Source organism: Oncorhynchus nerka, linkage group LG3 (genome assembly GCF_034236695.1).
Source record: "Oncorhynchus nerka isolate Pitt River linkage group LG3, Oner_Uvic_2.0, whole genome shotgun sequence".
NCBI lineage: Eukaryota > Metazoa > Chordata > Actinopteri > Salmoniformes > Salmonidae > Oncorhynchus > Oncorhynchus nerka.
In genome coordinates this window covers 52,513,007-52,537,754 of record NC_088398.1, presented here as the reverse complement: position 1 = coordinate 52,537,754, position 24,748 = coordinate 52,513,007, and the positions used below count along the sequence as shown (strand labels likewise).

The window sequence follows — 24,748 nt, the reverse complement described above, 5'->3', positions numbered from 1 at the left end:
TGGTAACAAATAGGAAAGTACGGACATGACACACAGCACTAAATTAAAACAGATTTTTATACAATTCATTCATAAAAAGACAAACAGCCTTGAGCATTTCATACTGCATCAGGAACTGGTATGAAAATCAATCTGATCCGATTGTCACAACTGACTGGTGGTGTGATGCTCCTTCTGGCATCATAATACTGATCCATGGCAGCATCCTAAATGGCTATATTCCCTATAGTGCACTACATAGGGTTCTTCTCAAAAGTATTACACTATGTAGGGAATAGGGGTCCATTTGGGACACAGACCCAATCTCTTCGTTACGTTCATTATCAACAAGCCTTGAGGTGTTTAAACTAACACTGTGCTTTTTAAAAAGTGTGTGCTCTGGGGTAGAGTTATTACAGACAAGGTTGTGCTTTACAATGACATGCAGAACGACATCTTGTTGCAGACATACACACGTCTCTGATCATAGGAGTGTAAAAACATTGGTGTGGTTTTTTTCTTCAGGGTTAGAAGTGACATGACCCCAAGAGTTAATCAACTCATCTCAGTCACATACATCCATAATACACAATCTAGGGCTCTATTCAATCTGTACAGTTGAAGCGTGACAGATTCCGCTATAGAAATGTTACGGTCGTCTCCGCTCAAGCAGGAACATTGCCTTTAAATGTAAAGCTGAACTTCTGCGATACGGATTGAATAGACACCACACGCACCAGAAGAATGCGTACACTTCTTTTGGAAAATGTACATTTAAAAAATGAATACAAAGGTTTAACAAGGCACTGGACAAGTTAGACTGGCACATTGCTGGTAGGTAGACAAACTAGATGGGAAAGGGGGATAGAGAGAGGTCAAGGTCCTGCTCTCCTTTACAGTTTAAGTGCAAGCAGTATTCTGTACCATAATATAAGCGTTAATAAATACCGTACAGGTGTCAACCTCTTCACTGGAGACCTGATCATGTAAACTACTGAAGCACTGTGGTCCTGTAACACTAGGGACAGGATCAGGAACAGTCCTAGTCACCTATAGCCAATAACTACAGCCCAGAGCTTTTCCAGGTCAGTTGACGTGAGTGATTTCTATTGGTGTGGAAACAAGAAGTTGAAAGGGTACCACTTCTATCCGCCTCATGCACATTCCATCATGTTTCTTTATAATAGACTTAAGTCAATTCTAGAATTGTGCTTTAGTTGGTTTGTGCTATACTCACATCTCTGGGCAGATCAGTATGAATGCTGACACAAAAATATACGTCAATATTTGGTACATCAGTCAACCAAAATAAACTTTTTTTTTTTTAAAGGTCCTACAAACAAAATAGCTTTAATTAGAAAAGTCTCAGCTGCTGTCATAGATAGCCAAGCTGAGACAGAGTACCTAGATTGATCTGGATAAGAAACACCAGCAGGTAGGATCACATGAGGTTGAGCTCCAGCCATTAGGGGGGGACAAAGTCCTGTACAAGCCCCCGCACAGGTTCTACTCTTGGGACACAAGCGAGGGATTCGTGGTGGTCGGTGGTGGGAAACTGCGGCTCTGCAGACATCCTGGTAGTCTTTTAAAAGTCATAGGGGTCAAAAGGTTTCTGAGTCTGAGTCGTTTTCAGTGGTGCCCTGACTGGCACTTCCCTCGCTGGAGGGGCCAGAGGGGGCCTTGGGGCTACGAGGGTCCCGCGAACCCTTCTGCCTGGATAGGGCCCTCAGGAGGGAACCTGGGGAGGGGACTCCGGAGCTGCAAGGGGAGCAGAAAGGCATCATGGTAGCCAGAATGAGAGCCAGACAGTCAGCCACCTCCCTGCTAGGAGCGCAAGCTAGAGCAGGCGTCAGACCTGGGGGAAGAGAGAGGAGGGCAGAGAAATAGAAGAGGATAGGGTGGGGAGAAATAAGTAGGGAAGGGAAGATGGACAGAGAGAAAGAGGGGGGAGTAAACATGGAAGAAGCGGAGAGAGCAAAGCGAAAAACAGAGAGGTGAGGGGACAAGGGAAGAGAGGACAACGGGAGAAAGCAGCATTCCATTAGTACACAGCCAGCGCAGACAGAACACATACAAGCAGACAGGGAATGCATACAACCTAAACCATTATAGAGATAAGGAAAAACTCCTGGCCCTAATAACAATACTTGACAGGTGGAACTGGGACAGAGAGCTACAAACCAGTTAGATACACACTCGAGCCTACCAGAGCAAAGAGAGACAGACCGCTGTAGCTAGCTAGCTAATGTACATAGACATGCCAACACCACAGGCAGCTGATATAATAGCAACATGCAGTTAGATCCCTTTAACACACTGGTACTGATTCATGCCCAGACCAGACCTTAAGACCTACCATTCTCATCCAACATCTGAACACTGGCCCCCCTGGACAGCAGGTCCTGGACAGCCTGTTTCAGACCGCTACGAGCTGCTAGGTGGAGCGGCCTGGGAGGGACAAACCAATCAGAAGGTTTGTAGTGGGGAGGGGCTAGACATTTCCACCCCAGAATAAATCAAGGTTGCTAGCGGACATAATATTTGGTTCTCGGTTCCAAGACTAACCCTGACGAACACTTACGTCTGCAGTGCTGCGTTTGTGGCACCTATGAGAACAGTATCCTTTAGCCTCTCCAGGATGAACAGAACACAATCCTCCTTTCCCTGAAGGGGGGTGAAGCCAAATTAATATATTATGCACTTGTAAATATAAACTCAGCAAAAAAATAAATGGCCCTTTTTCAGGACCCTGTCTTTCAAAGATAATTAAAAAAAACTCTAAATAACTTCACAGATCTTCATTGTAAAGGGTTTAAACACGGTTTCCCATGCTTCTTCAAAGAGCAATAAACAATTAATGAACATGAACCGGTGTAACAGTCGTTAAGACACTAACAGCTTACAGATGGTAGGCAATTAAGGTCACAGTTATGAAAACTTAGGACACTAAAGAGGCCTTTCTACGGACTCTGAAAGATGCCTAGGGTCCCTGCTCATCTGCGTGAACGTGCCTTAGGCATGCTGCAAGGAGGCATGAAGACTGCAGATGTGGCCAGGGCAATAAATTGCAATGTCTGTACTGAGACACCTCAGACAGCGCTACAGAACAGACAGCTGATCGTCCTCGCAGTGGCGGACCACGTGTAACAACACCTGCACAGGATCGGTACATCCAAACATCACAACAGCAACTGCCCGAGTTATACCAGGAACGGACAATCCCTCCATCATTAATCAGACTGTTCGCAATAGGCTAGAGAGGCTGGACTGAGGGCTTGTAGGCCTGTTGTAAGGCAGGTCCTCACCAGACATCACCGGAGACAACGTCACCTTTGGGCACAAACCCACCGTTGCTGGACCATACAGGACTGGCAAAAAGTACTCTTCACTAACGAGTCACGGTTTTGTCTCACCAGGGGTGATGGTCGGATTCGCGTTTATCATCGAAAGAATGAGCGTTACACCGAGGCCTGTACTCTGGAGTGGGATCGATTTGGAGGTGGAGGCTCCGTCATGTTCCGTCATGTTCATCATTGGACTGAGCTTGTTGTCATTGCAGGCAATCTCAACGCTGTGTGTTATAGGGAAGACATCCTCCTCCCTCATGTGGTACCCTTCAGGCAGGCTCATCCTGACATGACCCTCCAGCATGACAATGCCACCAGCCATACTGCTCGTTCTGTGCGGGATTTCTTGCAAGACAGGAATGTCAGTGTACTGCCATAGCCAGCAAAGAGCCCGGATCTCAATCCCATTGAGCACATCTGGAACCTGTTGGATCGGAGGGTGAGGGCTAGGGCCATTCCCCCCAGAATTATCCAGGAACTTGCAGGTGCCTTGGTGGAAGAGTGGGGTAACGTCTCACAGCAAGAACTGGCAAATCTGGTGCAGTCCATGAGGAGATGCACTGCAGTACTTAATGCAGCTGGTGGCCACATCAGATACTGTTACTTTTGATTTTGACCCCCCCTTTGTTCAGGGACACATTATTCCATTTCTGTTAGTCACATGCCTGTGGAACTTGTTCAGTTTATGTCTCAGTTGATGAATCTTATGTTCCTACAAATATTTACATGTTAAGTTTGCTGAAAATAAACGCAGTTGACAGTGAGTGAGTTTCTTTTTTGCTGAGTTTAGTATTTGTATGTGGTATGTACAAATGTCATGTCAAAGAAATGGGGAGAGAAATCTCCCTAGAGGACACTCACGCTACTGCAGGCCAGGTGGAGGGCTGTGTTGCCATTCTGATCGACCAAACCCAGGCTGGCGTTGGCACTGGTCAACAGCACCTCTACAGCCCCCACTCCTCCCTTCTCTGCAGCCATCATCAGCGCACTGCGCCCTGATTGATCCACAGCATCCACAGGTGCATCATGGGACAGAAGCAGCTGGACACAGTCCACATGACCAGAGAACGCTGCAGCATGGAGTGGAGTCCTGGGAGAGAAAGGGGAGGATGTGGGAGGAGAGGAAAGGAAAGCAGGAAGGAGGAAGAGAACACAGAAGTTAGAGATTGAGGCTGTGTTAGATACAGCTCCATCTGATCCAGGGCAACTCCAATATGTATCTGAATCGGGTGTGTGACGACCAGTGGTGTAAAGTACTTAGGTAGTTTTTGGTGCATCTGTACTTTACTATTTATATTTTTTACAGTTTTTACAGTTTTTACTCCACTACATTCCTAAAGAAAATTAATGTACTTTTTACTCCTTGCATTTTCCCCTGACACACAAAAGTAATCGTTACATTTTGAATGCTTAACAGGACAGTAAAATGGTCCAATTCACACACTTATCAAGAGAACATCCCTGGTTATCCCTACTGCCTCTGATCTGGCAGATTGACTAAACACACATGCTTCATTTGTTAATGATGTCTGAGTGTTGGAGCCCCTGGCAATCTGTGAATACAAAATAAAATGATGCGGTCTGGTTTGCTTAATATAAGGACTTTTGATACTTAAGTATATTTAAAACCAAATACTTTTAGACTTTTCCTCAAGTAGATTTTAATGGGTGACTCACTTTTCTGTTAAGGTATCTTTCTTTACTTTTACTCAAGTATGACAATCGGGTACTTTTTCCACCACTGGTGACGACCTACCTATCTTTAGTATCCTTACAGCTGGCGATGTCTGATCCCATGGCCTCCAGCAGTAGTGCGGCACAGGATTCATGATCATTCACCCTGGGAAGCGAAACACAGAATGTAAACACCGTTGTCCATGAGGCAAAACACAGTCAACACTGACATCTATGGACAATACTGTGCAATTTGTACATGTATGTGAAGACTTACACAGCACAGTGCAGGGGAGTGAAGGGGTTCCCATCGATACAGCGACAACCTTTCTGCTCCAGCAGTACCTCCACACAGCCCTCATGACCTGGACACACACACACACACGATTATTAGAACATGCCAACATAAAAGGTATTTCACATAAAACATACACGTAGAGACAAAATCCTCAGGCACACTGATTGGAGATTCAGAATAAAAATTAATGGTTTGAGGCAGGCCTGCAGGAGGTAGGTCTAGTGACTGACCATAGTAGCAGGCCCAGTGCGGGGTGGTGGTCTAGTGACTGACCATAGTAGCAGGCCCAGTGCGGGGTGGTGGTCTAGTGACTGACCATAGTAACAGGCCCAGTGCGGGGGGTGGTCTAGTGACTGACCATAGTAACAGGCCCAGCGCAGGGGGGTGGTCTAGTGACTGACCATAGTAGCAGGCCCAGTGTAGTAGGTAGGTCTAGTGACTGACCATAGTAGCAGGCCCAGTGCAGGGGGGTGGTCTAGTGACTGACCATAGTAACAGGCCCAGTGCGGGGGGGTGGTCTAGTGACTGACCATAGTAACAGGCCCAGCGCAGGGGGGTGGTCTAGTGACTGACCATAGTAACAGGCCCAGCGCAGGGGGTGGTCTAGTGACTGACCATAGTAGCAGGCCCAGTGCAGGGGGTGGTCTAGTGACTGACCATAGTAGCAGGCCCAGTGTAGTAGGTAGGTCTAGTGACTGACCATAGTAACAGGCCCAGTGCAGGGTGGTCTAGTGACTGACCATAGTAGCAGGCCCAGTGCAGGGGGGTGGTCTAGTGACTGACCATAGTAACAGGCCCAGCGCAGGGGGGTGGTCTAGTGACTGACCATAGTAACAGGCCCAGCGCAGGGGGGTGGTCTAGTGACTGACCATAGTAGCAGGCCCAGTGTAGTAGGTAGGTCTAGTGACTGACCATAGTAGCAGGCCCAGTGCAGGGGGGTGGTCTAGTGACTGACCATAGTAACAGGCCCAGTGCGGGGGGATGGTCTAGTGACTGACCATAGTAGCAGGCCCAGTGCAGGGGGGTGGTCTAGTGACTGACCATAGTAGCAGGCCCAGTGCAGGGGGGTGGTCTAGTGACTGACCATAGTAGCAGGCCCAGTGTAGTAGGTAGGTCTAGTGACTGACCATAGTAGCAGGCCCAGTACAGGGGGGTGGTCTAGTGACTGACCATAGTAGCAGGCCCAGTGTAGTAGGTAGGTCTAGTGACTGACCATAGTAGCAGGCCCAGTGCAGGGGGGTGTACCCCTGGTGGTCTCGGAGGCGGGGCGTGGGCGGTTCAGAAAAAGCGATACTCAGCAGCTCAGCAAGCCAGGATGCGTGGCCCCTCGCTGCAGCCAGATGGAGGGCTGTTCGGCCCCTGGAGTCCCCCAGCAACACAGAGGCCTCCTGCTCCAACAAACACTGGACACACTCCTCCTGACCACACAGCAGCTGGGAGAGGAAGAGGAAGAAAGAGAGGAGAAAATGGGTACGAGACAGAAATCACCTTTAAACTTTTAGACTGGACAAAGAGATCATGTAGAAGCTACCCAGAATTCAGTACAATCACACACACACACACACTCACCCCAAGGTGCAGGGCAGTCAGGCCATGGCTATCTGCTGTGTCTACAGCAGCCTCTCTCTCCAGCAGCAGAGACACAGCGTCCACATGTCCCCCTGCCACCGCCAGCATCAGAGGAGTCCTGACAGGGACAGAGGGGATAGTCAGATTAGGACAAACGGATCGGTAGACACACACAATCCCAAATCAAAGCCCATGTACTAGTATTGTAGGTTCGGTGGAATTTATCATATTACTTCCATCCATCCAATCAGATCTGAAAGGATTAGATGAGTGTAAGCAATACAGCCCAAATTCTACCTCGCTTATCAGGAGAGAAAGATGAGCGCAAGATATTACCATATAATGTATACCTATCCAGTCCCTTTATAACTATACTAAATAAAAATATAAAAACGCAACATGCAACAATTTCTAAGATTTTACTGAGTTACAGTTCACATGAGGAAATCAGTCAATTGAAATAAATTCATTAGGCCCTAATCTATGGATTTCACAACTGGGAATACAGATATGCATCTGTTGGTCACAGATACCATTAAAAAAAGGTAGGGGGTGGATCAGAAAACCAGTCAGTATCTGGTGTAACCACCATTTGCCTCATGCAGCACGACATCTTCGCATAGAGTTCATCGGGCTGTTGATTGTGGCTTGTGGAATGTTGTCCCATTCCTCTTCAATGGCTATGCGAAGTTGCTAGATGTTGGCAGGAACTGGAACACGCTGTTGTACACGTCGATCCAGGGCATCCCAAACATGCTCAATGGGTGACATGAATGGTGAGTATGCTGTTCATTCAAGAACTGGGACATTTTCAGCTTCCAAGAATTGTGTACAGATCCTTGTGACATGGGGCCATTCATTATCATGCTGAAACATGAAGTGATGGCGGAGGATTAATGGCACGACATTAGAATCTCATCACGGTTTCTCTGTGCATTCGAATTGCCATCGATAAAATGCAATTGTGTTCGTTGTCCGTAGCTTATTCCTGCCCATACCATAACCCCACTGCCACCATGGGGCACTCTGTTCACAACGTTGACATCAGCAAACCACTTGCCCACAGGATGCCGTACACGCTGTCATCTGCCCAGTACAGTTGAAATTGGGATTCATCCGTGAAGAGCAGACTTCTCCAGTGTACCAGTGGACATCGAAGACCCTGGTGAGGACAACGAGCACGCAGATGAGCTTTCCTGAGACGTTTCTGACTGGTTGTGCAAACCCAGTCTCATCAGCTGTCCCAGTGGCTGGTCTCAAACGATCCCGCAGGTGAAGAAGCCGGATCTGGCGGTCCTGTCCTGAGATGGCGTGGTTACATGTGGTTGGATGTACTGCCAAATTCTCTAAAAGGAAGTTGGATGCAGCTTATGGCAGAGAAATTAACATTAAATTATCTGGCAATAGTTCTGGTGGACATTCCTGCAGTCAGCATGCCAATTGCACGCTACCTCAAAACATGAGACATCTGTGGCCTTGTGTTGTGTGACAAAACAGCACATTTTAGAATGTCCTTTTATTATCCCCAGCACAAGGTGCACTTGTATAATAATCATGCTGTCTAATCAGCTTCTTGATATGCCACACCTGTGAATGACAGGTGTGGCAAAGGAGAAATGCTCACTAACAATGATGTAAACAAATTTGTGTACAAACTTTGAGAGAAATAAGCTTTGTGTGTATGGAACATTACTGGGATGTTTAATTTCAACTGATGAAACATGGGACCAACACTTCAGAAGTAGTGTTTATATTTCTGTTCAGTGTACAGTGTACATGAATGGTCAACATGTTTCTAAAACCAATCCAATAGATGTACAATAGATGGATAGAAGAATGGATTGGTCAACTCACTGTCCCCGAGAGTCTGCAGCATCCACCAGGTCTGCACTGTCTTGGTCATCCAGCAGGAGGCGTACACACGAGGTATGGCCATTCATCACTAAGGACAGAGAGGAGGGAGAGAGAGAGAGAGAGAAAGTCAGACAGAGGAAACTGAGTACAGATCTAGTGCACACGGACCTGTGAAGGCTGCTGAGGGGAGAACGGCTCATAATAATGTCCAGAATGGAGCAAATGGAATGGCACATGGAAACCATATGTCTGCTGTATTTGATACCATTCCACTCCAGCTCCAGTCATTACCACATGCCCATCCTTTTTTTATTTTTTTATTTCACCTTTATTTAACCAGGTAGGCTAGTTGAGAACAAGTTCTCATTTGCAACTGCGACCTGGCCAAGATAAAGCAAAACAGTGTGAACAGACAACACAGAGTTACACATGGAGTAAACAATTAACAAGTCAATAACACAGTAGAAAAAAGGGGGAGTCTATATACAATGTGTGCAAAAGGCATGAGGAGGTAGGCGAATAATTACAATTTTGCAGATTAACACTGGAGTGATAAATGATCAGATGGTCATGTACAGGTAGAGATATTGGTGTGCAAAAGAGCAGAAAAGTAAATAAATAAAAACAGTATGGGGATGAGGTAGGTGAAAATGGGTGGGCTATTTACCAAATGTAGGTGCCACCAACCTCCTGTGACAGGACCACAAAAAAAAAAGAGTATTTCAAATTCTCACAAACACGCACACACTGGTCTCCATTACCTGCTAGGTGTACAGGGGTGCGTCCCCTGTTGGTATCTGTGGTGCGTGGCGAGGCCCCCTGGCTGAGTAGGGTGTGGACACAGTCCGTGTGGCCCCTGAGGGCTGCTAGGGCCAGAGGAGTACGACCAGCCTCGTCCCCCTGGTCCACTTCCCTCTCCCCCTGTAGCAACACCTCCAGAGCCTGGGCATGGCCGTGGTACGCCTGGAGGATTTAGAGACAGATTACACACATACCAGCTGTTGGCTTTCAAAGACACAGTCCTTTCAATGTATACTCTGTGGTACTGTATGTATGGCTGTATGTAAGTGATAACGCCAGTTATCCATTTGTATGTATGTAAGTGATAACGCCAGTTATCCATTTGTATGTATGTAAGTGATAACGCCAGTTATCCATTTGTATGTATGTAAGTGATAACGCCAGTTATCCATTGACCAAATAACTAGTCTTTCTCCTGCTCAGGTCAAACGACCAGGAAGAAAACCCTCTTCGCCCCCTTTATAATGCATGGCTAGAGTGGATATGTGATAATGTATGCCTGCGTATGATAATGACTCACAGCGAGGTGCAGGGGGCTCCTGGCACACAGAGATTCTGGGTGCTCCTGGTGACTCTCGTCTCGGTCCAACAGCTGAAACCACAACCACAGACTACACAGTTCACATCAAAACAAATCATTTCAATTCCCTAAGTGGTATTTGTGAGCTGTGTGTATTGGCGATATCTTGTGAAACTGTAGTTGAAGCTCTACACACAGATTCGATTAACTAGCGGATGGGGCAAATGACAAGAGCCATCTCTAGATTATATAACCCTCAAAAAATTGATTTTCTTCATGTGTGGCTTGCGCAGATTTTGCATAAGCGTGTGAGTGAGTGAGTGTGTGTGTGTGTGTGTGTGTGTGTGTGTGCTCACCAGCTCTAGACAGTGTCTGTGGCCATAGGCTGCAGCATAGTGGACAGGACTATAGCCCTGCTTGTCTTTCAGAGAGGCAGTAGCACCACTTTGCAACAGGAACTCCAGACATCTAGTAGAAAAAGACAACATCGTCAGACGCAAACACTAAAATGAAAGGTTCCTTCAAAAGTGAACAAAGCCTCAGACTGGGAGGTGATATGCAGGAGAGAGAGAGAGAGAGAGAGAGAGTCAGACATGTTCAACAGACACATGCAAAAGCTATTCAAACAAGCTGAGAGACAATGACAGAAGGTATTGTCTGTCTGAACTGGTCTGTGTGCACAGAGTAGAGAAAGAGAGAGATGGGGTCGTTCTCAAATACAGATAGAATAATACTCATAGAAATAAAACCGTGTACTCACAGTGCAGCCTCCTTCTCCTTCTCTGCCTGCACCCCTTCACTCTCTGGCTCCAGAGCCTGACGTCGCCTTCACAAGACACACACAGCAGAAAAATATTAAGACATTCTCCATATACCATTTTTTCTGACAATAGCTTATGCAAAAATAAAACCTATGGGAAAAGTGGGGTTTAGATGGACCCTCCATCTAGAATTCAGGGTTCGTATTCAGGGTCATCAGGCGTTTACAGCTGTGCTAAATGTCCTGGTATTAAGACTACTCAGGGGTGTGAACACTGGACAAGACTATGCAGCAGACTTGGGATGGACATTTGAAATGACTTCACTATTCAAATAATATTATAACATTTCTTTGGATATCCAGATAGGTTTTTAACTGGTATCCTCTGGTAGTTTTCAGCTAACAGTCAGCAACAGTGACAGAGATGTCTGATGTCCACTGTGATAGAGTCCGTTTCAAAAACGTTCTGCATTGATCTGTGTCAGGTATTGTGAAATCTCCGTTAGATGTGTGCCTGTTATCACTGGGCTATTTGAAGAAAATACAATAGGCTACCGTTGTCAGGGCTGACTGGAGGGTGAAATGCACTGGATGCCTTTTCATCTAAAGCGCAACAGGAGAGAAAATTAACTTGAAAATAAAACAATTACTTTGTGCGTCCTCAGAACTGTAGGCTGTTGACAGTGCTAACTATAAAAATGTATAATCACACGCGATCGAATACGCCCATTCGGATATTCGAATAACTGTGCCCATCCCGAGTACGTACAGACACCTAGTTAGTTCATAGTGAGTCATCTTTAATGAATCTCTCCTCATTGGTCTTTCAAGCATCCACGTGGGTTTGTATCTTCCTGATAACCAATGAGGGGACTTTCAGCGCATCGAGCCTCTCAATTAGAACCATGTTCTAGCACTTGGCTACGCAGACACTTGTTCACATGAGCGAGCGGTGTGGGTGAAATTATTGAATAACAAGTGCGCGTTTATTTTGCAAAGCTCGTGCACGCATCGTGGCAGGTGAGGTGTGCATGTAAGGCAAATGTTCACTTAGTCATGCATTGCTGTAAATGGGAGACTAAGTGGGAATTTAACTCTAATGCGGAAGTTAGGTCTGGTCAGGGAGCTTCACCTTCTGTCCAGGTCGGAGGCAGCTGCGTAGTGCAGGGCAGAGCGCCCCCACTGGTCAGTGGCATTAATGCAGGTCCCACAGGACACCAGGGTCTCCAGGCACTGATAGTGACGACTGGCAGCCGCATAGTGGAGAGGGGTCCTGGAGAGAGAGACACACACAGAGAGATGGCCAGACACACACAGAGAGATGGCCAGACACACACAGAAGGTCAGCGTAAATGCCTGCACATTGATTTGAGTCACACTTTAGAGATCTAAAAAGGTTGAAGAGAGTTAACTAAAGTGTTGAGTCAGAGGACTGAGGAAATGGCTGTGACCACACAAACACACGTACACAGGAACTGGAGAGAGGAACTGACAGAAAAAGACCACAAACGGATGTAGCCCCCACTCTAAGCTCTGTTCTCTTTCTCCAAGATCTCCTTTCAGCAGGGTCCTCAGCTCAGTAAGAACCAGCTTTCAACAACTGTCGTCCATACACACCAATTCACTGTCCCCACGAAGGCCCCGTTCATCTGGCCCTACCTCAGACCTCCCCCACCCTTCTACCTGCCCTCTAAGAGAACCCACCTGCCACACTTGTCCCTCCGGTTGTGGTCCCCACCGCTGCTCAGAAGCAACTTCACACACTCCACATTACTGCAGAACGAAACAGAGGGAGAGGAAGAGGAGAAGACATTTTAGAATCATGACAAATTCTGTTTTGAAGAGTACAGTGACATGAAGCAAAAGGTACAGACACAAACACCCGATGAAGCCCTTCTGACAGAAATGTTGAAATAATGTACAGGAGCATACACAATAGTGTGCAGGCATTTATCTTACTCAGACACACACACACACACACTCACCCCCCGGCGGCGGCAGCATGTAGACAGGTCCTCCCCAGTGCGTCTGGGGTGTGGATCTGGAAGCCTGCAGACAGAGCCGAGGACGAGGGGTCGTTACTGAGGGGACACATTATGCTATACCTCCTTCCTACAGGGGGTGATGTACACAGAAAGAGAGGCAACATACAGCCACATAGCAGGGAAAACAGACAGAGGAAGAAAGTGGGAGAGACACAAAGGACAGGGAGGTAGAGAAAGAGACGGCTGTTAACGCAGGAAAACACACAGGATTACAAGGTGAGGTAAGGTGAGAGACAGGCAGGCTAGAAAACACACATGCTGAGATAGTCTAATACTCTTTCTTCTACACGTACTTATACTCTGAAAGCACACAAAACAGAAAAAGGGAGAAAGACTGGTAGGCAGGGGAAGCATGCTATAAGTTAAGGAGTGTTCGTGCAGAGTTCTATTTGCATCCCCATCACGCTGTCACACTTTGGTCCTGCCTAGAATCTGAGTATGTTGGGTCAAACCATTCTAGTCAATTAAGGGGGAGGGGGGTTAACAGCTATGGATACTGAAGGCTATGAATATTGCCCTTAAACCACCCCTCTAACCCTGAGGTTCAAGCCAGCTGTCTCCTCAGCACAAATAAAACTGTGCAGCTGCACAGAGTGCTCCAGCTCATGTAAATCACTCAACATCAAAGGCCTTCCTTTGTTGTTTTCCTACAGTAGAGGCCTCAGAGCCCTCACAGAGCTCAATTTCCTCCTACCGTATGTGTCTGACCCCACAGTCAAATGAAACTGCACAGCTCCTTTCAAACAGAGCCTGAGACTTGCAGACTGGAGCCAAAATTGTCTCTAGATAGAGGTTTGCCAGTATGTATCAAACAATCAGGTCTCTTATTTGAAGAGGAGCACTGGCTTAGCCAAATTCTTGTCTGCAAGGAGAGAAACCGCTAGAAATGCCTGATCAGACCATCTCTGTATGCTGGCCCAATGCCTGATCAGACAATCTCTGTATGCTGGCCCAACGCCTGATCAGACCATCTCTGTATGCTGGCCCAATGCCTGATCAGACAATCTCTGTATGCTGGCCCAACGCCTGATCAGATCATCTCTGTATGCTGGCCCAATGATTGATCAGATCATCTCTGTATGCTGGCCCAATGCTTGATCAGATCATCTCTGTATGCTGGCCCAATGCCTGATCAGATCATCTCTGTATGCTGGCCCAATGCCTGATCAGATCATCTCTGTATGCTGGCCCAATGCCTGATCAGATCATCTCTGTATGCTGGCCCAATGCCTGACCAGACCATCTCTGTATGCTGGCCCAATGCCTGATCAGACCATCTCTGTATGCTGGCCCAATGCCTGATCAGACAATCTCTGTATGCTGGCCCAACGCCTGATCAAACCATCTCTGTATGCTGGCCCAATGCCTGATCAGACCATCTCTGTATGCTGGCCCAATGCCTGATCAGACCATCTCTGTATGCTGGCCCAATGCCTGATCAGACCATCTCTGTATGCTGGCCCAATGCCTGATCAGATCATCTCTGTATGCTGGCCCAATGATTGATCAGATCATCTCTGTATGCTGGCCCAATGCTTGATCAGATCATCTCTGTATGCTGGCCCAATGCCTGATCAGATCATCTCTGTATGCTGGCCCAATGCCTGATCAGATCATCTCTGTATGCTTGCCCAATGCCTGATCAGATCATCTCTGTATGCTGGCCCAATGCCTGATCAGATCATCTCTGTATGCTGGCCCAATGCCTGACCAGACCATCTCTGTATGCTGGCCCAATGCCTGATCAGATAATCTCTGTATGCTGGCCCAATGCCTGATCAGACCATCTCTGTATGCTGGCCCAATGCCTGATCAGACCATCTCTGTATGCTGGCCCAATGCCTGCCTGTGTTTGTATGCCCATTGCCTTGTATTGCTGTTAGGGGAACAATGTGACTTCAATCTGACCCAGGCTGAATAGTTCCCCCTGTAGAGGAATTCAGGACTGGAAAGCAGCAATAAGACATTCCTGTTCTTCGTCCAAGGAAGAGGGTAAAACAGGGTACACACAGCCAATGGCTTTGTGCTGGTGCTGGTAGGTTACCTGAGGAGAGCAGCTTCCGGCAGCAGTCTGAGTGGGCGTTCATAGCAGCCAGGTGCAGAGGGAACATACCATGGACTCCTCGTCTGCAGAGAGACAGAGGCAGAGAGAGAGAGAGAGAGAGAGAGAGAGAGAGAGCGAGACAGAGAGAGCGAGCCAGAGAGAGCGAGCCAGAGAGAGAGCGAACCAGAGAGAGAGAGCGAACCAGAGAGAGAGAGCGAACCAGAGAGAGAGAGCGAACCAGAGAGAGAGAGCGAACCAGAGAGAGAGTGAACCAGAGTGAGAGCCAGAGAGAGAGCGAGCCAGAGAGAGAGCGAGCCAGAGAGAGTGAGAGCCAGAGAGCAAGCCAGAGAGAGAGCAAGCGAGCCAGAGAGAGCGAGCCAGAGAGAGAGCGAGCGAGCCAGAGAGAGCGAGCGAGCCAGAGAGAGAGCGAGCGAGCCAGAGAGAGAGAGAGCGAGCGAGCCAGAGAGAGAGCGAGCGAGCCAGAGAGAGAGCGAGCCAGAGAGAGAGAGAGCGAGCGAGCCAGAGAGAGAGAGTGAGCCAGAGAGAGAGCGAGCGAGCCAGAGAGAGAGCGAGCGAGCCAGAGAGAGAGAGAGCGAGCCAGAGAGAGAGAGCGAGCCAGAGAGAGAGAGAGAGCCAGAGAGAGAGAGCGAGAGAGCGAGACAGAGAGCGAGGTGAGGTCTTTACTATACATACATGCTGTAGTGCTATATTAAATACACCAAAACAAGTGAAGGAAAAGGGATCCAAGTATCCATTCCACACACACCTTGTGCAGTCGGCTCCACTGGTGATGAGTGTGTTAATGAGGAGCTCGTGACCATAGCGAGCAGCGATGTGAAGAGGAGTGTTTCCATCCTTGTCCACACTGTCAATCTCCCCACCTACAGTACAGACAGCACAGTTTGGTTAATAAGGATACTTATAATAATACTACTGAAGTCACACACACACACACACAGGTCTTACCATTCTGGATGAGTGTCTGGGAGCGAGTGAAGCGGCCGTGGACCGCTGTCATGTGGAGGGGGCTCTTCCCATCCCGACTCTAAGAGAAAATAGAAAATATGGGAGTGATACCAGCAGTGGAATAGATTGACATAAAGACTAACAGGAGAGTCAGTCACAGAAAGACCGATCCAGAGACAGTCAGGAACCATCACCCGACAAATGGCAGTTGATAGAATAACCATGATGCAGTAAACTTGCCGACCCACAATGCTATAATGTCTGGTCCTCCTGCTACGACTTGGAAAAGCATGCACACTTCATTAGGCTACAGATGAAATAAGTTATGATGGACTTCACAGGTGGTGAAAGTGCATGGTGATGAGCTTGATGCTGCTTTCCAATAAATATCGAGGGTCTTCATTTGTATGCTGGTGACATGATGATCGGTGCTTGGCTCCCAATTGACAAATACAAATGATCCTGCTCTTATCCATAACCTCATCATGTACCGCCTGCACTGTATCTACCAGCTGTTGGCTGGAGCGCATGTGGCAAGACCAGTGGCCACATTTGCTGTTTATCACAGACATTTTGATAAGAGTTATAACCACTGATAGAGTTATAACCACTGATAGAGTTATAACCACTGATAGAGTTATAACCACTGATAGAACTTCTGCTTTTTATTTGGTCAATGAACAGTTACACGACAAAGTGCTTTTTATTTGCACTACAAGAAGCCAGTTTGATGGAAACACACCTCCGCTGGTAAAATCCCCATATTTTTGTGTGAATATTACAATATTCACTTGAAAATCTTTCCACAAATTGATGGAAACCTAGCTAGTCTGACCATCCATTCTCTCCAAGATAGAAACAGTTCTGTCCTCACCTGGACGTTGACGTCAGCCCCGTTGTTGACCAGGAACTCCAGACAGAGGGCTCCGTGGGTGGAGGCTGCAGCGAAGTGCAGGGGGGTGAAACCCTTGTTGTTGGGCTGGCTGACGTTAGCCCCGTAGTCTATCAGCTCACTGACCACAGCATCCTGACCGTTGAAACAGGCCAAGTGCAGAGCAGTGTTACCAAACGCATTGGTCTCATCTATCTGCAGTCACAGAGGAGCGGAGAGCAAGTCAACATCCACATTATGTATGTATGTATGTATGTATGTATGTATGTATGTATGTATGTATGTATGTATGTATGTATGTGTATGTGTCCATTTCCCTATACCTCCACGGCCAGGTTGAGCAGGTGTTTGACCACAGCGATCTGACCGTTAGAAGCGGCCGTGTGTAGAGAGGTGTAACCACGTTTATCCTTACAGCTGACCTCTGCCCCCTGGCTGACCAGCAGACACACTACATCCAGATGACCTGCAGGGGTCACACCACAGCACAGTCACTCACTGTACAGTCCTCCGTTTAAAAAACGAATATTACCATCATATGTTCAGCAATATATATAGTAACCATTCAAAATCATAATGTTTCCATCAAATGTTCAGGGATAAGAGCAATCCCACAAGAAAGCAACCAATGTTGTTTGGCTCTGTTTTCTGACTATTAGATGACTCATACATATCATTTCCGTTTCACGAATGAAGATATGAATGCCTGAGGCTGACTTGGTACAGAGAAGCACACTCTATAATGTCTATATGTCTCACCCATATATGCTGCCCAGTGCAGGGCGCGGCCATCTTTCTTATCGAAGGCATTAATGTTGGCTCCCTTAGCCAGTAGCAGGTTAACCATCTGAAATGGAGAGGGGAAAAGATAGTGAGAGACAGAAAGAGAGTGGAAAGGAGGGAGTGTGAGCGGTGAGTTTTTCAGTGGTGAGTCAGGTCTGTGTGTGTGTATGTGTGTCTGTGTGTGTGTGTCTGTGTGTACCTCAGAGGGCCAAGAGTGGACAAGGCTCTTTATGTAAGCATTCTAAATACGTCAATCAGACTAGTGTTTAAGCAAAAACAGCAATTCAAATATGTGCCTGTGTGACTTTACCTTTACTACCTACTATGATGCTTGTGTGGGACTTTTCTTTTTCTGGACACAAAAATATTTTAATACAGTTGTTGTCACTCACTAGCCATTCCGAGGGCAAGATGGCACCATTACCACATTGCCTACACCTCTATCCAAGTCTTTCAGATCTACAATGAATGAAAATATAAACGCAACATGTAAAGTGTTGGTCCCATGTTTCATGAGCTGAAATAAATAAATATGGACATTTTTGGTGATTTTCTAAGCACAAAAAGCATATTTCCCTTACATTTTCTGCACAAATTTGTTTACATCCCTGTTAGTGAGCATTTCTCCTTTGCCAATATAATCCATTCACCTGACAGGTGTGGCATATCAAGAAGCTGATTAAACAGCATGATCATTACACAGGTGCACCTTGTACTGGGGACAATAAAAGGCCATTCTAAATTGTGTAGTTTTGGCACACAACACAATGCCACAGAAGTCTCAAGTTGAGGTAGCGTGCAATTGGCATGCTGACTGCAGGAATGTCCACAAAGGCAGTTGCCAAAGAATTGAATGTTAATTTCTCTGCCATAAGTCACATCCAAAGTCATTTTAGATCATTTGGGAGTGCGTCCAACCGCAGACAGCGTGTATGGCGTCGTGTGGGCGAGCGGCTTGCTGATGTCAACGTTGTGAACAGAGTGCCCCATGTTACATTTACATTTAAGTCATTTAGCAGACGCTCTTATCCAGAGCGACTTACAAATTGGTGCTTTCACCTTATGACATCCAGTGGAACAGCCACTTTACAATAGTGCATCTAGGTCTTTTAAGGGGGGGGGGAAGGATTACTTTATCCTATCCTAGGTATTCCTTAAAGAGGTGGGGTTTCAGGTGTCTCCGGAAGGTGGTGATTGACTCCGCTGTCCTGGCGTCGTGAGGGAGTTTGTTCCACCATTGGGGGGCCAGAGCAGCGAACAGTTTTGACTGGGCTGAGCGGGAACTGTACTTCCTCAGTGGTAGGGAGGCGAGCAGGCCAGAGGTGGATGAACGCAGTGCCCTTGTTTGGGTGTAGGGCCTGATCAGAGCCTGGAGGTACTGAGGTGCCGTTCCCCTCACAGCTCCGTAGGCAAGCACCATGGTCTTGTAGCGGATGCGAGCTTCAACTGGAAGCCAGTGGAGAGAGCGGAGGAGCGGGGTGACGTGAGAGAACTTGGGAAGGTTGAACACCAGACGGGCTGCGGCGTTCTGGATGAGTTGTAGGGGTTTAATGGCACAGGCAGGGAGCCCAGCCAACAGCGAGTTGTAGTAATCCAGACGGGAGATGACAAGTGCCTGGATTAGGACCTGCGCCGCTTCCTGTGTGAGGCAGGGTCGTACTCTGCGGATGTTGTAGAGCATGAACCTACAGGAACGGGCCACCGCCTTGATGTTAGTTGAGAACGACAGGGTGTTGTCCAGGATCACGCCAAGGTACTTAGCGCTCTGGGAGGAGGACACGATGGAGTTGTCAACCGTGATGGCGAGATCATGGAACGGGCAGTCCTTCCCCGGGAGGAAGAGCAGCTCCGTCTTGCCGAGGTTCAGCTTGAGGTGGTGATCCGTCATCCACACTGATATGTTGGCAGTGGGGTTATGGTATGGGCAGTCATAAGCTATGGACAACGAACACAATTGCATTTTATCGATGGCAATTTGAATGCACAGAGAAACCGTGACGAGATCCTGAGGCCCATTGTCATGCCATTCATCCGCCACCATCATCTCATGTTTCAGCATGATAATGCACGGTCCCAAGTCGTGAGGGTCTGTGCACAATTCCTGGAAGCTCAAAATGTCCCTGTTCTTCATGGCCTGCAAACTCACCAGACGTCACCCATTGAGCATGTTTGGGATGCTCTGGATCGTGTACGACAGCGTGTCCCAGTTCCCGTCAATATCCAGCAACTTTGCACAGCCATTGAAGAGGAGTGGGACAACATTCCACAAATCATCAGTCTCATTAACTCTATGTGAAGGAGATGTGTCGCACTGCATGAGGCAAATGGTGGTCACACCAGATACTGACTGGTTTGCTGATCCACTACCCTACCTTTTTTAAGGTATTTCTGACCAACAGATGCATCGGTATTCCCAGTCATGTAAAATCCCTACAGATTAGGGCCTAATAAATTCATTTCAAATGATTGATTTCCTGATATGAACTGTAACTCTGTAAAATCTTAGAAATTGTTGCATGTTGCATTTATATTTCTGTTCAGTGTACATGGAGTGCCTAGGCCCTAGGTGATAGTCTCACTGGGGGTTGATTTCAGGAAGTGAAATGCATTGGGCCTGAGCCTAACTGTGAGCATTTGTATGGCTGTACATAAGAGATGTAAAAAAAAGAATTATCCCCCAGTCTGTAGTACCTCAGTGTGCCCGTTGAGGGCAGCGTGGTGCAGGGCGGTGCGCCCCCCGCGGTCCGACACATTGACGCTGCTCAGCAGGGGGATGATGACCTCAGCGCAGCGCAGGGCATTGTTGGCCGCGGCAACGTGAAGCGGCGTCTGCCAGTTCTTATCCCGCGCATTCACATCAGCAGAGTGACGGATCAGCACGCGAACGGCCTCCTGTAGACCAGCGTGATAGAACAACATGACGTGTGAGGAGAGATGGTACAATGTGTGTGTTCTGTAAGCAGCATAGAGAGACGAACATGTATACAGGAAATTCAACAACTAGTCATTTAATAAACCTATGCATTCATTTATAGACATAAACCAAGATGCACATATTCATAGTTCATACACAGGCACACACATTAGTGAGTCAGTCGATCCTAAGCACTTTCACTCCAGGGGACTGACACAAGAGTATTGTGTTGGCTGTGTTGATAAATTGATACGGCTCTGCTATCGGTCTGGTTCTAGTTTTTATGCTGAATGTGCAGAGAGTGGTGGACGATGGTCAGACTGGTGATGGTAGTCGAGTGTCCTCTCCTCTCCACCACAGATCCTGCTTGGCAGCTTAGGCTTAGTTTAGCATCTTACCACCTGAGTCTCAGCATGGGGCCCTGAGAATGTGTCGCCATGCTGTTTGGCCTGTCACTCTATGTCATGAGAAATGTGTGTGTGTGTGTCAGGGCCACAGTACACGGAGTAGACCCCATGCAGTGTGGGTGGGTGTGTGTGTGTGTGTATCCACCGACCCACCTCACTACGGGATGCCACCGCGCGGTGTAGAGGGGTGAGCCACATGTTGTCTTTGGCGTTGACCCGCGCCCCTAGAGATGGATGGAGACAGAGAGAAATATAAAGAGAGGCAATCTAGCATTAGCAGGGAGGTAGGGAGGGAAAACGAAAGATCGTGGAGCCACATTCTCCAAACAATGTGATAAAAGATACTTTCTACTCCATACACTGTAACCATATAAATTCTGATTTTTTTGTTTCTACGGCTGTAAAACATATTGTGAGAGGGAGAGCGAGGAGGAGAAAGACAGTGGAACGAAGTTGGTTTACCGGAGAGGATGAGAAGCTCAGTGATCTCAGCATCACCCAGGAAGGCTGCAGCATGGAGCGGGGTACGCTTGTCTGCATCCTGATGAGAGTGGTAGGGAGGGAGATTTATTAGGATATATATATATATATATATTGTGTGTACAACATCCAGGAGCACTGGTACAATTTTTTGTTCAGTTTAACCCAACTGAAGTCAGACATTTTAGGCAGAGTTAGGCCAAAGAGCCCAACTCCATCTACAATGGCATGGGAAACAGTTTCAGAGCCCATGGGTATGACAGTTAGCTTGGAGTGGAGTTCGAGCCTCTTCTGTGCTAGGCTAATTCTAACAGTTAATATATGCGATGAGCTAAGCTAATGGTACCTGCGCACTGTGTCAAAATATCCATTATCCTGGTGGCCACTGGCCATTTAGCACACAAAACAACCCCTCAAATCCAGCTGGCCCGGCACTCCACTGCCTCTCAAACAAAAAAAACACATCTAAAACTGGAATATGGCTAGGTTTCCATCAAATTGGCAACATATTTTCATGCAAATATTCTAAAATACACATAAAAACAATATGTGCATTTCCCCACCAGAGATGTGTTTGCATCAAATTGACTTGTTGCAGATTAAAGGCTGTGTGTGGTGACGGAGCGCACATAAAATAACTTGTGTGGTTAAATTCCCATGTACCGGATAAAACAGAAGAGGTAAATGGGTTTACATCGCAACTCCACTGATGGTTTTGTCACAAAACATGTTGCGTTACAGGCTGACTACACCGCTCGCGTTGCAAAATAAATGTAGAAATCTATATTATTCAATTATTGCACCCACACTGCTCGTGCGCCCCAACGAGCATCTGCGTTGCCAAGGGCTAAAATAGACATCAGTTCTATTTCTGATGCAGATCACGCTGCAAGTCCTGCCTCTCCCATTTCCTCATTGGTTTATAGAAGCGGGTACCCACGTGCCATCTTGATTGGTGCCTCATTGGTTATACCCACGTGGGTAACTAAAAGACGAACAAGGTCAGTGGTGGCAATGCACCTAATTTATGAAAGTTGCCAATTGCAATAAAGTCAAGAGAAGAAAAAGCCTGGAAGGAGGAGAGATGACTAGAAACGAGTCGGTCGACCGTTTTATGTGTGGATTAATTGGTGGAGTAGAGGACCTTGTGCATTTCAGGTAAAGTAACAACTCAATGTTTATATCCCTGGGCAAATTAGCTAGCAACAGCAAGCTAGCTAAATAGGACAAATTAGCTAGCAAGTGCAAGCTAGCTAGCTAAATTGCCATAAAATGTTTAATGCTTTTCGACCTGTCCCCAAATTAATATAATTGGTTCAAAGTCTGTTTTGATTTTAATATTTGATATTGATTTTAACCTGCGTGTCGTGATCGTGTTTGGTGTGGGGGGACAAAATACATTTATGCACGATGGCGCACGCGCTCAGCCAGTTTGGGTTCCGTGTTATACTGAATAGCGAATGTGCTCACTGTGGTCTTGGCACGTGCGCTCCAGCCAACAGCTGGAAGATACAGTGAGGGTATAGCCTACATGATGAGATTATTAACGACAAAAGAGAGAGTCATTTTACTTGTCAAACGGCAGCCAAGAATCGATCATCATGTCACCAGAATAAGAACCTTGATATCTATTGGAAAGAAGTATCAAGCTCATCACTGTGCACTTTCACCACCCTGTGAAGTTCATCATAACTTATTTCATCTGTTGCTGCAAGCTTTCCTGAGTCGTAGTGGGAGGACCACACAACGTATTATCGCGTGACTCCAAGTTTACTTCAATATTAGGATTATTACATCAATATTTGCGAATAAAAGCATTTCCACCGCCATTTCTCAACATAAATTAATTTTACAGAAACAAAAAGATCACACCTTAATTTAGCATATTTTGTTTTGTCGACATTTGGAAAGTTTTACCATCAGGCCGGTCTTGACATTTTTTATCCGACATGTATTTTAAATCGCATAAAAAGGTAGGCAACCTGGTTACTGACAGCGTTCTCACTGTAGAGCCTCTGATAGCAGCCAACCGCCCATAGGAGACTAAATAACCGGACAGTATCCGTGCTCCGGAGCATGGAAGTACGGTGAATGTCTAGTGGTCTTACCAGAGCGTTGATGTCTTCCGATTTGTAGATAAGCATGCGTATCTCCTCAGGGTCTCCATTGAAGATGGCCTGAACCAGCGGAGGCTGAGTTGAAGGGAGAAAGAAGAAGGGGTCAGACTGAAGTCATTCACTAATCCTCCTCTATAGATCCTTGGTCGTTCACCGATCCTACTTATCCTAATAATAGAACAGTAGAGGAAACCTGCACTGCCCTCGTATCACATTCAAACATCAACACACGTGGATACATGTCCAAAACACAAGCAGGGCCAATGCAAGTCTCCCCAAATACTGACCAGGTCTTTCTCCAATACGTGTCTAAACAGTGACCCTACAATAAATCTCAAGATATCAGATTTATCATCTGTGAGTGTAAACAAGGGAAGAGGGGGAGTGATCCTTCCCATGGTATGGAATTAGAGCACTGCCAACCTCAAATCAAATTGTATTGACACATACACATAAACTCAGCAAAAAAATAAACTCTCACTGTCAACTGCGTTTATTTTCAGCAAACTTAACATGTGTAAATATTTGTAGGAATATAACAAGATTCAACAACTGAGACATAAACTGAACAAGTTCCACAGGCATGTCACTAACAGAAATTGAATAATGTGTCCCTGAACAAAGGGGGGGGGGGTCAAAATCAAAAGTAATGGCCAGTATCTGATGTGGCCACCAGGTGCATTAAGTACTGCAGTGCATCTCCTCCTCATGGACTGCACCAGATTTGCCCGTTCTTGCTGTGAGACGTTACCCCACTCTTCCACCAAGGCACCTGCAAGTTCCCGGACATTTCTGGGGGGAATGGCCCTAGCCCTCATCCTCCGATCCAACAGGTCCCAGACGTGCTCAATGGGATTGAGATCCGGGCTCTTCGCTGGCCATGGCAGTACACTGACATTCCTGTCTTGCAAGAAATCACGCACAGAACGAGCAGTATGGCTGGTGGCATTGTTATGCTGAAGGGTCATGTCAGGATGAGCCTGCAGGAAGGGTACCACATGAGGGAGGAGGATGTCTTCCCTGTAATGCACAGCGTTCAGATTGCCTGCAATGACAAGCTCAGTCCGATGATGCTGTGACACACCGCCCCAGATCATGACGGAGCCTCCACCTCAAAGTTTATTTAGCAGATGTTACTACGGATGTAGCGAAATGCTTGTAAATGAGCAGCAGTGTGACGCTTCAGTCTGTTTTTAAAAAGCTGGAGAATTGAGTGACTGAGTGAGACTCACTATAGGCCTACATTTGTTTTTTAAATTTATTTTACCTTTATTTTACTAGGCAAGTCAGTTAAAAAC

General features: G+C 46.8%; 1 protein-coding gene across 3 annotated transcripts in view; it reads right to left on the bottom strand.

Moving 5' to 3' along the window:
* Positions 1 to 39: 39 nt before the first annotated feature.
* The window catches only part of LOC115110522 (serine/threonine-protein phosphatase 6 regulatory ankyrin repeat subunit B-like), a 35,355-nt gene continuing 10,646 nt past the window's right edge, over positions 40 to 24,748 (bottom strand). Inside the window, exons 2-27 of one of the 3 annotated variants that reach the window (XM_029636257.2) lie at positions 23,442 to 23,525; positions 21,316 to 21,394; positions 21,007 to 21,077; positions 20,224 to 20,424; positions 17,509 to 17,596; positions 17,073 to 17,215; positions 16,732 to 16,944; positions 15,858 to 15,936; positions 15,658 to 15,772; positions 14,892 to 14,974; positions 12,788 to 12,914; positions 12,507 to 12,575; positions 11,935 to 12,075; positions 10,803 to 10,868; positions 10,399 to 10,510; positions 10,043 to 10,114; positions 9,483 to 9,684; positions 8,722 to 8,809; positions 6,868 to 6,985; positions 6,512 to 6,731; positions 5,278 to 5,365; positions 5,083 to 5,166; positions 4,188 to 4,416; positions 2,561 to 2,643; positions 2,336 to 2,427; positions 40 to 1,834 (exon numbers count right to left, since the gene is read on the bottom strand). In XM_029636257.2, coding sequence (XP_029492117.1) covers positions 1,581 to 1,834; positions 2,336 to 2,427; positions 2,561 to 2,643; positions 4,188 to 4,416; positions 5,083 to 5,166; positions 5,278 to 5,365; positions 6,512 to 6,731; positions 6,868 to 6,985; positions 8,722 to 8,809; positions 9,483 to 9,684; positions 10,043 to 10,114; positions 10,399 to 10,510; positions 10,803 to 10,868; positions 11,935 to 12,075; positions 12,507 to 12,575; positions 12,788 to 12,914; positions 14,892 to 14,974; positions 15,658 to 15,772; positions 15,858 to 15,936; positions 16,732 to 16,944; positions 17,073 to 17,215; positions 17,509 to 17,596; positions 20,224 to 20,424; positions 21,007 to 21,077; positions 21,316 to 21,394; positions 23,442 to 23,525 — 3,201 coding nt within the window. In that variant the 3' untranslated portion in view covers positions 40 to 1,580. The remainder of the gene's footprint in view (positions 1,835 to 2,335; positions 2,428 to 2,560; positions 2,644 to 4,187; positions 4,417 to 5,082; positions 5,167 to 5,277; positions 5,366 to 6,511; positions 6,732 to 6,867; positions 6,986 to 8,721; positions 8,810 to 9,482; positions 9,685 to 10,042; positions 10,115 to 10,398; positions 10,511 to 10,802; positions 10,869 to 11,934; positions 12,076 to 12,506; positions 12,576 to 12,787; positions 12,915 to 14,891; positions 14,975 to 15,657; positions 15,773 to 15,857; positions 15,937 to 16,731; positions 16,945 to 17,072; positions 17,216 to 17,508; positions 17,597 to 20,223; positions 20,425 to 21,006; positions 21,078 to 21,315; positions 21,395 to 23,441; positions 23,526 to 24,748) is intronic. The other 2 variants (XM_029636265.2, XM_029636274.2) reach the window with 2 other exon arrangements.